The sequence below is a fragment of the Cuculus canorus genome, chromosome 5 (assembly GCF_017976375.1).
Source record: "Cuculus canorus isolate bCucCan1 chromosome 5, bCucCan1.pri, whole genome shotgun sequence".
NCBI classification, from domain to species: domain Eukaryota; kingdom Metazoa; phylum Chordata; class Aves; order Cuculiformes; family Cuculidae; genus Cuculus; species Cuculus canorus.
The window spans coordinates 49,029,361-49,044,054 of record NC_071405.1 but is presented as its reverse complement, the minus strand read 5'-3'; the positions used below and the strand labels follow the sequence as shown (position 1 = coordinate 49,044,054).

The 14,694-nt window shown below is 39.5% G+C and overlaps 1 protein-coding gene across 2 annotated transcripts in view; it reads right to left on the bottom strand.

Moving 5' to 3' along the window:
* Positions 1 to 14,694, bottom strand: part of EXT2 (exostosin glycosyltransferase 2) — a 75,525-nt gene that overhangs the window by 24,714 nt on the left and 36,117 nt on the right. For both annotated transcript variants that reach the window (XM_054068106.1, XM_054068105.1), the window contains exons 8-9: positions 13,477 to 13,608; positions 1,825 to 2,014 (exon numbers count right to left, since the gene is read on the bottom strand). In XM_054068106.1, the coding sequence (XP_053924081.1) occupies positions 1,825 to 2,014; positions 13,477 to 13,608 (322 nt within the window). The remainder of the gene's footprint in view (positions 1 to 1,824; positions 2,015 to 13,476; positions 13,609 to 14,694) is intronic.

Here is a 14,694-nt window from a genome sequence, read left to right as displayed (position 1 = left end):
GCTGAGCCAGATACATCTCAGAAGACCTAAGTTGTCAGTTTACCACACAATTGCCAAAGAAGACAACTGGGATGTCCTTACCCAGCCCTCCCACTTACACATGCAAACTAAAACAAACACACAAAGGACTGCAAGACAAAAGGCAAGATCTGCTTCTGTACTTAAACGTGTCCCTTTCATGGCAAGGACCAGGAAATACAGCACCTGATGCTCGAGGAGCTTTAGCGCCTCAGCTTTACTATAATCAATTAAAAGCAAATAGCCATAAAAGTGCAGATACTACTGTAGGGTAATAAACCAGACTTTATCAGTGGCAGTGGTGCACACTACAAACTTCAAACTCATTCCTTGATCTAATCCATCAGAAACTTCCTGGCTTTAACAGGCTATAAACAGCAGAAGCTTTGAAGTCCAAGGATTAGGATCACTAACAGACAGACCGAACAAGAGACTGGCTGAAGAGCAAAGTGGAATGCCCTGCACAGATCTGGAATAAAACAAGCTAATTTAATCAAACGGAGCTCTCTCCAGCCACAGGCCAAGATATTACAATGGTTTTAACAGCAACAAAGGGGCAAGGGACACTAGAAGAAGATAGGTATTTGCTTCAATGCAATGTTCGGGCTAACGTAACAGCAAAACTGCCTGTGGTCTCAACTGTGCTTGCAAATCCACAATTTTAAGCTCTACAGGCAAAGGCTTACTTTTTTTAAAAAAAACACAAAACACTATTTTATGACTTACTGGCAACTGAGGCAGAGCAAAATTAAACACGCTTTAATTTTCAAGAATTTCTAAATGCAAGATTAATAGAACAATTAAAAAAAAATCATTCTAACAATTGATTTGCTCCTGTATCTCAGATTCACTCAAGGAAAATGTGGAAACAATCCATTTGGGTTAAACACACCTGCATTTCACAGTGCTCACATAACTGAATATAACACTAAGCATTACTGCAAAAATTCCAGTTATTATCAATTTATACACACCACTTCTCACACTAAAGGACTGCAAAACATTTAATAAACCACTACACTCGAGGTGTTTAGCACAGCAGTATTACAGAACACTTTTTAAAGCAAACACTAAGGCTATTCTGCTTTAAACAGGAGCAAGTTGCCAAAATGGCAAATGAAGCACGCAAACGGTAGCAATTGCTTGGCCCTGAGAGGTCCTTAGAAGATGGAAACAGAAGATGTTGGAAACACACATTTAAAAATAGGCACGTCATCTTACACCCCTACCTATAACATTTTCACAAGACATTCTGGTGGTGTAAGAACTTCTTTTCAGACACCCAGTATGTCCCAAGTTTTCATTTCATCAGTCAAAATACTCACTTATTACATAGCTCAAAGTATTCAAACTACTTTGCTGCTTTGAATCACATTTGCCCTGAAAAACAGTCTGGCAGAAGTAGCATTCAGTGCATTGAGAGAGCATCTATAGAGAAATAAAGCCAAGCACTTACAAATCAAAGATGAGTTTCTCCTTACTACTCCCCAAAATAAAGTTAAGGATAGAAATATTTCTGTAATTATTGCATCTGTTATCTTTGATTCAGAAGTCAGCAGCATAACTACTGGTATGCTTTTTTTCTTTGAATCTACATTGGCTTTTCTTACTTCACTTTCAAAAAACATTGTCACCAAAAAAATCCAAATTTATTATTTTCAAAGTAACTGTAAAATAGTTTTTGGAGACATATTAACAAAGCAGAAGGAGGTCATTCTGTAACAGGTGCCAGCAGGCATGCTACCCCCAGTTTCACCCTCCTCCACCACACCTACCATGGGGTCTTATCTTCAGCTGGATTCTTACCTTCAGGTGGATTCTTATTCTGGTTGTTCCAGACAACTAACAATTTTGATAGACTAGGCACTTTAGAAACTTCCGTGATGACTCGGAAAAGGCTTTCCACCCGGTCATAGGTCAGAACTATGGCTGTGAAACCCTGGGACTGAGGTGGGATCAGTGGAAGGAAGAGTGGGTTGTTCACACTGCTCCATTTCTGTGAAGGAAAACAAGAAAGCAAGAATAGAATTTGATTAACATGAATAATTACAGTAGGGAGGAATACACGTAGCCAGGAGTAACCATCAGATTTGGAATTCGCTCAGATCAAAGAAGTTGATCCTCCAATTCTGGCAAATGTGGACTTCAGCGATTTCTTAAAACCTTTATTCCAACCTCTTTCTTAATTCCATTTTCATTTCTGCCTAGCTGTAATGTTGCAAACAAGGGGAGATTAGGTAAAAAAAAATAAAGTGGAAGAGGCAGATGGATTGTGGAGAAGAAAAACCATGATTAATTTTGAACCAAGCTAGCATGACTCAGTTCTCACTTAATAATCACTATATCAAGACATTTATATCTATTTTGATGACTCAATAAACAGAGAGAAACTTAATATGTGCTACAATTTCAGAAGTGAAAAAGAGTTGACAAAACCAAAAGCAATGCAGCAAAAGCATTAACCTAGCATAAAATGTGTACACAAGTAAAAAAGGCAAAAGCAGGTACTGAGAGGAATGATGTACCAGATTCCACAAAACTGTCTATCTTTAATGGTAAAACCCCCATTTACTGCATTTAAAAAAAAAAAAAAAAGCATGGGATGAAAAGATGAATTTCAGTGTTATCAGCTCCTCACGAATTTTAACTAGGGTATCCCTTAAAGATTTCAAAAATATACTGCCCAACATAAAGAAGCCAGCTCAGCTGGCAAAAGACAAGACAGCCAACTAAATTCTTAGTGAATGTGCCAACCTCCTTTGGAGCCAACAATGTGGCAGGGGAAGCAGTGGAGGGACCATCAGACAGGAATGGAAGTGCCAGCATTTCAGTCTCAACTTTTCCATTCCAGCTGCTCTTCTGAGCAGGGGTTGGACAGAGAAGCAAAGGGAAAAACAAGATGATGATTTGGGATGTGGTGAAAAAGGAAGCTGGGAAAGCAGAAACCAAGTTATGGTGTTTTGCAGAGAAGTCTTGAATCCTAGCCTGTAAAAACTATGAACACTCATAAGAGGTTAGTAACTGCCAGCGGTTTATAGAAATACTGTGAGGATCTCCAGCTAAACTCATACCATAAGCCTGCATGTATCAGGAGGAAAGCAAGTATTAAAAAGTTATCAGCTCATAATTGCAAGAAATTGCAATTTTCCATTTCCTTATTTAGTCTTTGGGTTACTTTATACACTCAACAATCATACTCCTCGTGTTTAGTAGTTAGGTATTTCTAGAATAACTTCAAGGATGAGGAGAACTGAGAGCCTATTTACCAAAAGAGATCATAACATTTTGATACGAATTATTTCCTTCTACAAACACATCAACACTGAAGTAGGGATAAATATGTGAGGTGAAAAAGAGATACTTGAACAAGCATAGCATTGGCACATTGTTATATCCAGGATGGTCTATACATTCCAGGCAATGATTAGTAATACTACCTTCCTCCAGTAGCTGGGAAGATGGACTAATCTTCAGCTACACATACTTTATCAAGTCTGGTACAAGTAGCATAAACTGTGAGGCTGCTAATTGAAAACATGAAGTTCTAGTTTTTACCCAGAAGGAGTAATAGGATAATGTGGAAATAGTAACAGCGTAATATGGAACTTTGATTCACAAAAGGGACATGGCTACTGTGATAGCAGAGGACTACATTCAGTAATCCAGAAACTAAATATCCATTACTTAAGTAACTGATAAGTGCAGAGAGAAATTTGCTTTCAGACCATTATGTTTTCTAAAGTTAAAGCTTTTACACATATTTTTGCTACTTTTACAAGACAACTGGTGGCAGATGGAGACAGCCCTCTGATTTTGCTCCAGCTTCAATAATTCCCAGAGCAAATCACAATATAAATGTTACCAGAGCATAATCCATCTCATTAAAGCTTTACAGACTCACTTCCACACAGCCCCCACCCCAAGACTGCTATTACCCAAATGACCCTTGAAATGTTGAGCAGCTTCTTAAAAAAAATTTCAGCAATCTCTTTTCATTAATACTTAAAGCAGAGGTTTAACATGATAGTCAGTAGAGTGCCAACAAAATCTTCAGTTTCTGCCCTAGAAGAAGAAATAACGGATAATCTAGAGACAAAGCTGCATTTACTACTTATTGGTGAGCACCGCCACCTAAATTAATGGCTCCCACTTAAAGTTTATGTAGCAACTTTTTCTCTCTGGTCACAGCATTTGCTAAGGCATAACTTGCTATAATGCCCTTGGAAAATGATTATTCCTTTCTATCATCTAAGCCTTAAAGAAAAAAATACAGATGCATGTGTTTGCATATGTGCCTAAAGTACTGTCTTGCTTTCTCTTAGAAACCTAAGGTTTAGATACATTACTTAAATCCCAAATTTACTACTTTAAGAAAGGCATGAAAATTCTCACTTACTGGTTATAACACAGACTTTTGAAATGTTTTTGCTCATGCATCTACTAAAGGATGACAGAAGCAGGGAAAAGCCTGTAGACGCACACTAATGGAAGGGAGAACCAAGCCTCTCATTTGAGAAAAAACATTTCAAAAGGCAATCTCTCAAGTGCCATTAAGAGCCAAACCCCCTGCTGCCTGCCTAAAAAGTGTGTCTACAGTCTGAGACCTGTTGACCCCACTTTCTGCAGGAAATCAGGCAAATTCAAGCCTCCATAATTTGCTAAAGTTTTCCAGATTTCTGCTTGGGAAAAGCAAACCATACAGGCAATTAATTCAACAGTAACCTAATCAAATCTCCATTATAGCAGCAAAGCATGGAAAGGATAATGACATAGATAGGGATGGGTTCTCCCATTCACCGGTCAAGAAACTAAGTGGTGAAGGAACATTTGCTCCAGTCCCATCTTTATTAAATGCTTTTCATGGAAATTCACAGGAACTTTCACTCTCAGAGAGAGGAGCAAGCAGCAACAGTGGACTGATCATCCACCACCTTTCCTTGACAATGGGCTGATACTCAGCTATGGATAAGACAACCTTCACTCTTGCCCTCCCAGGAACCAGGGTAACTAACCTAAGATTAATAGGTTACTTGCTGTGAACCGTTTTTATGGGCAGAAAGTATCAAGTTCAAATTCCAGTTTCTGAAGACTAATCTCATGTCACTTAGGTCTCAACTGTCTGAGAGCTCTTTGCAGTTCACATTAAAAGCTAAAAAGCAGTGGGACTTAAACAACAGTGAAAACTTAGGGATAGCCTGAAGGTGAAGGTGGGGAAAGAGGAGAACTCAGGAATGGGTATTTATACAGGGAAGGATTTGGACTGCTGGAGCTGTCCTTCACATCATTTCCACAAGTGTGCATGTGTAATAATGGCTCAGAAGTAAGGCACCTTCCTTATTATAAATACATCAAATATTGCTTTTATTGGTCATTAAAAACAACTCCACTCTACTTCAGGAGAAGTTAATACTCTAAGGACAAGATATCAAGGCAGTTGAATTTTCATTATGTGCGATGCCTAAGGTTGGACTTCATGTGAATTCTTCACGTTCAAGTTAACAGAGAAGTTTTAAACAGACTGTTCTTAGCAGGAGATAGATGGGAACTACAGGACATCATTGAATAGAATAGGACTAAGAACTGACCAATCTTTATAAATGCTACAGGGCCTCAAAGGTATTGCCAAAATACCAGACACAACTAAGACAAGGCCCTACCCCAAAACTTCTTATTCAGGTGTACAATGTGTACCATTGAAAGAGACTTGAAGACACATTACAAACCGCATCACAGAGCAGTCTCTAGGAAAGCAAGGCTGTGTGAGATGTCCTATATTACAGAAGAGAGTCAAGTATTTCCCAGCCGTTGTTTAGTGAGAAAACTCAGCAACACTCAGTCAACAGTGAATAAAATTTCACTGCTCTCATGAACAAGATAGCAGGGTTTCCTCCTTGTGTATTTTATTTTCAACAACTAGGCTCAGTATATAACCAACATATTAGTGAAACCACATAGTTTGAACAACAACTCACTGTCTTTGAAAAGCACAGAAATAAGGACAATAGGATGTTGAACTTCAAAAGTTCAGCTGCTAAGCAGTTCTAAACACGTAATCAAAGCAGGTACATATAGTCCCTGCCTCTTTGGTAAGGCTTTTTTAGCTGTGTTGTTTTAAGTATCAGCCTAACCTCAATGTGGTTTCAATTATGAATTACTAGATGAAAAAAAGCTTGATTTATTCTATGTTGCTCCAATTATTCATGATAAGTTTCTATTGAATACTTTGAGAAAGTATTTCATCATGCTTCCCATCCTCAAGCGGTCATAGGGCAAAACCAAAGGAATGAAGCCTCTCTACTTTTCCAGAGCTAACCACAGTGCTTGGACTCTGAAGAATCACAAGCCAAGTTGCAGCGGCCACCATTTCATGTTTTGATGAAGATCAAAAACCGTCCTCAAAATTTTAGCCACAAGTCACACAGGGGTTTCTACCTATTCCTTCTTGAGGTTTGAAGTCTGATACTGTCACAAATCATGAATTTTGATTGCCAAAATATATCACATAACTATAACAATATGTTATTCAGCATCTTTTATTTTGGTTAGCTACTTCAATGTAATCAGGTCTCTGAGTCCTGATAGAATCTACTGGCTGAAAAAATTATTTGATACAAAAACTTAGCTTTAGGCTCATCTCTTCAACGGCTTAATTTCAATAATATGTCAAAGGAACAGATTTGCAGCTAGGAGAATTATCAAGATCTGAGTTCATATTTACAACTGCCATAACACTTTTTAGAATCTCTCAATCGGTTTTATTGCCATTCTTTTATAGTAAGACTATTACAGCATTATAACCTTAATAAGAATATTCAAATGATTTGAAAGAGAGCCACAGAACTAAGAAAGGAAAGGATTTGTGCTTTTCTGTAAGTTTTTTTTCCCTTGGTATAAGTCAATGTAGCAGCTCCTGATGCAAGAAAACAGGGTACAACATAATCTGAAATTGGAAAACAGACCTTAACACATCCTTTGTGCTCCAAAAGTCAGAAGAGTCAGGGAGTACTGAAAAGATGACCCGTGGAATCCGAAGTTATAAAGTCTCAATATTTATTTTTTTTTTAAGTTAATGACTCCCATTACATAAAATAAAGCTGCACATTTATGAAGCCACAGGAGGCACCAGGCAGTGCAACAAACAAGGTAAGAAAAACAATGATGAGATCCTTGCTCTTTGCCAGTAAAATCGTGGTTTCTTTGGGTGCCTCTCAAAACCAGCTTTGCCAAGATTAAAATCATGGCTATCACTCGTATGTTTAGATGTCTCCTTCTAAGCTAAAGACAAAGCAAAACGGCATTAAGTGATTAGGTGTAGTCTTAAGAATCAAAACGTCATTCAAGTGAAATATATGAAATCTAGATTCCAATTCTGTTAACCAACTCCAAAGATCTGTTGTTTATGCCTCAAAGTATATAATTTACAATGGAAACAAACCCACACACTGGATATCAGCCACACAATATAGGATAACCGTGAGGTTATCCACTACTGTGTGAGAGAATTCCAGTCTCTGGACAAGTTAGTTAAATAACCAACTGTTAATTCATGTTTTACACACACAAAAATATCAATATTTTTAAGTATACCACATGTATTCAGCTATATTGTCCATAATATCAACAATGGAAAAAGTTATGTATAAGCTGGAATTTATTTAGTATAAGAAAGAAAACCTCTATATGCACACAAAGGAAAAGAAATCTTAAACCAAGGAGACAGATAGGTAAGCAACCATGGCCAAGGATTCTCTCTAGCTAAGGATTCTCCTTTGCATGACAATCTTGCACAGACAGCAAGTTCGTCTTTTTGTTAGAAAGGTGTATTTGTCCTAGCAAGTAAGCTCATAAACCCATTAAAGCTGGCCTTTTCTGTATAAATATTCCACAGGGAAATCCATGCTCTCATTTTCAAAACCTCACTATTCAGACCACAGGGGTCTGAGCTCTATGAACAGCTTTGTACTGATAAAAAAAAAATTGCTGGCTAATTAGGCAGTAAGCCCCTTGCCTTCAAATGGTGATTGCACCTCTGCACCTTCTGTTAATCTTCTTACAGCTTCTGTGTATTCTTTTGCAAGTCCACATTCCTACCTAAACTGCCTAACTGGAATAAGAGCATATAGAAGAGCGTTTAATCCTTATTAACCACAACATCACAAGGAACAGCCAGCACAGCTAGAGAAACTGGATGCTGAGCCAACCAAGTTTGAAGGCAGAACACACATGTTAAATTCTGGAGGTACAGCTCTAGCCAATAACATAAAAATTTATGATACCCAGATACTCATGCATTTCACTGTGGTATTAATGCTACCTCACAGGTGCTTCATTTAAAGTTACCTGGCCCTGGGGCCAACCTGAAACAATTTGCTTTAAGTTATTTTGTCTTCTTATTAGAGGATACAGCTGCCATCTTCTGCTCCCTCAAACACATATATGTAACTTCTTTCCAACTATAATGTCTCATGGAGGCTTACTAGAAATTGTGACAGCATTATGAGTGGACATTAGGCATAAGCTTCCATGAGAGGCACCCATAGGCTCAAGTGAACCATTATCCCCTGACAAGCAGACAGCAACTGTGGAATTCCTAATAGCAAAATTATTTTTTAAAACAAACAAACAAAAAAAAACCAAAACCAAACCCCACAAGTCCCGCCTCCAAACCAAAATAATTAAAATAACTATTATAAAATTTATTGACTTATTAAATTTACTGGCAGATATCGTATATATCATCACCTAAACTGTCCTAAGTTAGAAATTAGCTGAGTCCTGAAAAATGTGCTCCTCTATAGACCACAACTGCAATATGCTCTCACCTCAAAGTGACAAAATAGATTAATAGAAAAAAACCCCTCAAAGATAATTTGGAGAAGGTTCTAGTTATTTGCTTTAAATGAAAGAACAAAGATCAAAACTAAACAGTATTAGCTGGCTTAAAAAAAAAGCTTCACAGAAGGATTTCTTCATACATGCTCAGAGTAGCTATCAAAATTCCAAGTTAAAGATATCACAGGATCGCACACTGCTGTTCTACAAATGTAATGGCTCTTGAACAGCTCCCAGTCTGAATTCTATTTTCTTTAACTGACCCCGTGAGAAAAGGTCACAGGCACTGGCTAATATGGAGCTGGCTAATATGGAGCTTACACAGCCCATAAAGCAACTTTTAATGATATTGCTGTTTCATATTGAAGCAAGAAATGAATTCATGTACATATTAAGCAGTTTACATAGACTAAAATAAACAGCAAATTCTTTCAACTGAGACATAAAACCCACGAAGGAACTGACCATTTGTGATGAGAGAGACACAATAGGAGGTGTTAACTCCAACGTCCTGGATAAATTCCAGCCTGTCTAATTGCAGTCAGCCTTCTAACTTTTCTTTGCAATTGCACATTGATACAATATTCCTGCTTACTCCTTGTACTGCTTCAGCACGGTATTGCTGTTGCGTGTTCCCCCACAGTTTCAGAGTTCTATTCTGTATGTTGCTATATCTGTGGTAATAAACCTTCTGCTCAAGAACCTCTAGGTTGAGGTTATATAAATATTTTTGAAAGTATCTACTAAAAACAAAAAAAGGAAAAACAAGAAAAAAAGGAAACCTGCTTGCTAAGTAAGGTTACTTAAGTATTTAGTGTAGCAAGATTAGCTTCCCAGAAATGGATGTGTTTCCAGTACAGGAGAATGTTCACAGAATAGTTTGGGTTGGAAGGCACTTTAAGGATCGTCTAGTTCCACCCCACCTGAGATAGGCAGGGACAAGGCAAGGACAGACTGTTCAAGGCCCCATCCAACCTGGCCTTGACACCTCCAGGGATGGGGCAACCACAGCGTTCCTGGGCAACCTGTTCCAGTGCCTCACCACTCTCATAGTGAAGAAATTCTTCCTTATGTCTAGTCTAAATCTGCCCCTCTCCAGTTTATACCCATTGCCCCCAGTCCTGTCACTACAAGCCCTTGTAAGCAGAACTTCCTCAGCTTTCTTGTAGCACCTTCAGGTACTGGAAGGTCATTATAAGATCTCCTCAGAGCCTTCTCTTCTCCAGGCTGAGCAAGACCAACTCTCTCAGCCTGTCCTCCTATGAGAAGTGCTCCAGTCCTCTGATCATCTTCGTAGCCCTCCTCTGGACCCATTCCAGCAGTTCCATATCCTTCTTATGTTAAGGATTCCAAAACTGGACACAATACTCCAGATGAGGTCTCACAAGGGAGGAATAAAGGGGCCTCCTTTGACCTGCTGGCCACACTTCTTTTGATGCAGCCCAGGATATGGTTGGCCTTCAGGGCTGCAAGTGCACATTGCCAGCTCATGTTGAGCTTCTCATCAACCAGCACCCCCAAGTCTTTCTGGTGTGGCAACTGCACCACTCAGCTTGATGTCATCTGCAAAACTGCTGAGGGTGCACTCAATCTCGCTGTCAATATCATTGAAGATATTAAACAACACTGGTACCAGTACAGACCCCTGAGGAACACCACTTGTCACAGACCTCCACCTAGACTTCAAGCCGTTGACCACTACTCTCTGAATATGACCATCCAACCAGTTTCTTATCCACCGTACCGTCCACCCATCAAATCCATATGTCTCCAATTTAGAGAGAAGGATGTTGTGGGGGACTGTGTCAACAGCTTTACAGAAGTCCAGATAGATCACATCCATTGTTTTTCCCGTGTCCACTGCTGTGGTCACCCCACCATAGAAAGCCACTAAGTTGGTCAGACAGGACTTTCCCCTGGTGAAGCCATGCTGGCTGCCATTAATCACCTCCCCGTCCTCCACGTGGTTTAGCATGTCTTCTAGGAGGATCTGTTCCACGATCTTCCCAGACACAGAGGTGAGGCTGACAGGTCGGTAGTTCCTAGGTTGATCTTTTCTACCCTTTTTAAAAATGGGCAAAATGTTACTCTTCTTCCAGTCACCAGAGACTTCTCCTGACTGCCATGACTTTTCAAATATCATGGAGAGTGGCTTGGCAACCACATTTGCCAATTCCCTCAGGAGTCTGGGATGCATCTCATCAGGTCCCATAGACTTACATATGTTCAGGTCCCTCAGGTGGTCATAAACCTGATCCTCCTCTACTGTGGGAGGGGTTTTTTCCCCCCGGTCACCATCTTGTTGTCTCATGACCCAGGAGGTGTGAGGAGAGCAGTTGTCACTGAAAACTGAGGCAAAGAACTTGTTAAGTACATCAGCCTTCTCATCGTCTGTTGATACAAGGTTACCATTTCCAACCATCAGCCGGGGTACCTTCTCTTTAACCTTCATCTTCTGATTGACGTACCTGTAAAAGCCCTTCTTGTTAGTCTTCACTTCCTTTGCCAAGTTCAGCTCCAGCCGTGCCTTGGCCTTCCTGGCTTCATCCCTACACAATCGGGCAGCATTTTTATACACTTCCCAGGTTACCGGTCCCTGTTTGCAATGCCTGTGCACCTCCCTCTCGTTCTTTAATTTAACCAGCAGGTCTCGACTCAGCCATGCCAGTCTCTTCCCTTTCCTGCCTGATTTCCTACATATGAGGACTGAGCACTCTCGTGCCTCATGGTAAGCATTCTTAAATATTTTCCATCTCTGTTCTGCTCCCTTGTCTCGAAGCACTGTGTCCCAAGGGGTCCTACTAAGTAATTCCTTGAAGAGCTGGAAGTCTGCTTTCCTGAAATTTAAGGTCTTGACTATACTCCTCAGCTCTTCCATATCCCTCCAGACCTTGAACTCCACCAGTGCATGATCACTGCAGCCCAGGCTGCCTCCAATCCTAATGTCAGTGATGAGTTCCCTTGTATTAGTGACCATCAGATCCAGTATTTCATCCCTTCAGATGGGGGTCTCTATCAGCTGGACTAAGAAATTATCTTCAATGCACTCCAGGACTCTCCTGGATTGCCTACAGCCTGCCATGCTGCTTTTCCAGCATATGTCAGGGTGGTTGAAGTCCCCGAGTAGGATGAGAGCTTGCGAGCGCGAAGCCTCCTGTAGCTGGAGGAAGAAGGCTTCATCGGTTGTCTCTCCTTGATCGGGTGGCCTGTAGTATACACCAACCACAAGGTTCCCATTGGTTCCTCCATCTTTTGTTCTGACTCACAAGCTTCCAACGTATTTGTGGCCACTCTTCATTGACAGCTCTTCACATACTTTCCCTTTCCTGACATAGAGGGCAATGCCTCCACCCCTCCTTCCTGGTCAGTCCCTTCTGAACAGCCTGTAGCCATTGACAGCCACACTCCAGTCATGGGATTCGTTGTTGTTTAACATCTTTGTCACAGACACGGACAGTAGGATTGACTGTACCCTCAACAAGTTTGCTGACAACATCAAGCTATGCGGCATGGTCAAAATGCTGGAGAGAAGGGATGCCATCCAAAGAGACCTGGACAGGCTTGAGAGGTGGGCCTGTGCGAACCTCATGAAGTTCAACAAGACCAAGTGCAAGGTCCTACACCTGGGTCAGGGCAATTCCAAGCACAAATACAGGCTGGGAGGAGAAGGGATTGAGAGCAGCCCTGAAAGACAAAGACCTGGAAGTGCTGGTGGATGAGAAACTCAGCATAAGCTGGCAATGTGTGCTTGCAGCCCAGAAAGCTAACTGTATCCTGGGCTGCCCATGACTGGTGGAGGTAGAACTGGATGATCTTTAAGGTCTCCTCCAACTCAAATCATTCTATGATTCTATGAGTACTCTTAACTGGATTTCAGAGACACTCTCTCTAAATCACCATAAAGTGAGACAGTTAACAAGTTTGGTTTTATTAGTAAAATGAATTTTTTTATATATTTTGACACAGAGACAATTAACTGATTATGAGTGAAAATCATCTCCAGGCTTTTCTATAGTTAGAAATCAGAACCAGCTGCGTGGTGCAGAAGGTAAATCAATACTCCAGTATTTCTTCTTAACAGAGGTGGGTTCAACCAGTAAGACTTTTTTTTTAAGAAAAAAATATACGACAGCAAAACTTAACTATAAAAGAAATTACATAGAAATAACATGGAGAAAATTTTAGGCATAGGAATAATTAGGTATTTCATCAGAATTACATGAAAGAGCCTTGGAGATTGCTTAAGATCTTCAGGATTTCCACTGACTATTTCCACTGCAGTAATCCATTTTTAAAAGCACTAAATTCACACTAAATTCAACAGAAATAAAGAAGTAAGTGTGTGCACGTACACATGAAAAATAAATAAATATATAAATAAGTAAGCAATTTAGTGCATGCAACAGCAAAAGTTAAAAGTTCACATTTCACTGCCAGGACATAAAATGAACTGCTATTTATTTTGCCAGTTGTCATAAAATATATTAGCTTCATCTGTGCAAGTCAAACACAACACATACACACACACAGAATTATTATCAAGTTTCACAGCACATACCTTTTATATGAGGAAAAAAACCAAACCCCACAATTTGCTTTATGAGTGAATCAAATGAATTTACTCACCACAGCTGGGGGATCATTCCATTCTTCATAAGAAACGGCAGCATATGGGTAAATTCTATCATTGATAATCTGAAGAGTAGCAAGAGCAATTGCTTTCATTGATTGAAAATATGCTTCCCAGAACCACCTTGCCTGTAAAGAGAATAAAATTCACTTTCACACTGCACAGATCCAGTGCTTAATAATCAATTTTGGATTGCCAAGCACAATCTGTCCCATAAAGTCTACAAGTCAGGTGAAAATTAAATTAGGAGGCATGTTTATTTTAGCTAGGATACTTCCACAGTCTGAAGGCTTCAGACTCAATCCCATCTGCCAAAAAAACCAGGACTTACAGACAATAAAAAGAAGCAGCAGCATTACTTTGCAAGTGATTAAACAGAATGAGAATAGTTGTAGGAATCAGTTACTTGCACCCTCTTATCATGTTTTCCTCTTGAAAAATCTCAAAAGCAGTTTGACCATAGAACAGAAGAAATCGCAGTTATACTCAGTTTTTCCAAGGCACAATGCAGCTAAATAGCCAAATAAAAGCACACAGCCGAAAAGGTAGAACTTCTTAACATCAAAGACAGCTGACCTGCTGAAGAATTTCGGTACTCATGAACCCTACCAAGCTAATACCCTCACAAGTCTTCTAAAACCAAATATTATTCATACAAGTAAATATTAAAGATTTTTACATAAATGTATACGCATATGCCAGTTTGTTACAATCATTAATCTTGGCCAATTTACAAGATAAGCAGTGTAAAAGTGCTGAAATGAAGCATCCACTGAATGTCAAGGATGAGTCATTTTCAAGCTAAATTCCTGTACGGCAAGTTTTAATATTGTACCAGTTTCTAGAGAAGACAGAAGTATTGGAAGAGAAGCAGGGCTTTAGAAGGGAAAATGCTTATTTATCTGATTCTCTGCTAGAGGCAAACATACTTTTTAAATGTCTGCAACCATCAAATCATCCTCTGGGACCCCATCCAATCCAGAAGGAAACACACTTTACCAGTAAGTGTGGTTCTAGTGTTTTGGCCCAAGAGATGTGATTTTTTTCAACTTAATTTTAATTCAGAAAAATCCAGCAACTTAAAGTGTCCAGAAGGTAATTTAATTTTCAGTCTCCCTGTGGTTTACTATCAACTATAACAGTATGTATCTGCATCTAGATTGTAAAACAATTAAAACAAAACAGTCTTTTTTATAATTAGAAGCTTGAAGCTT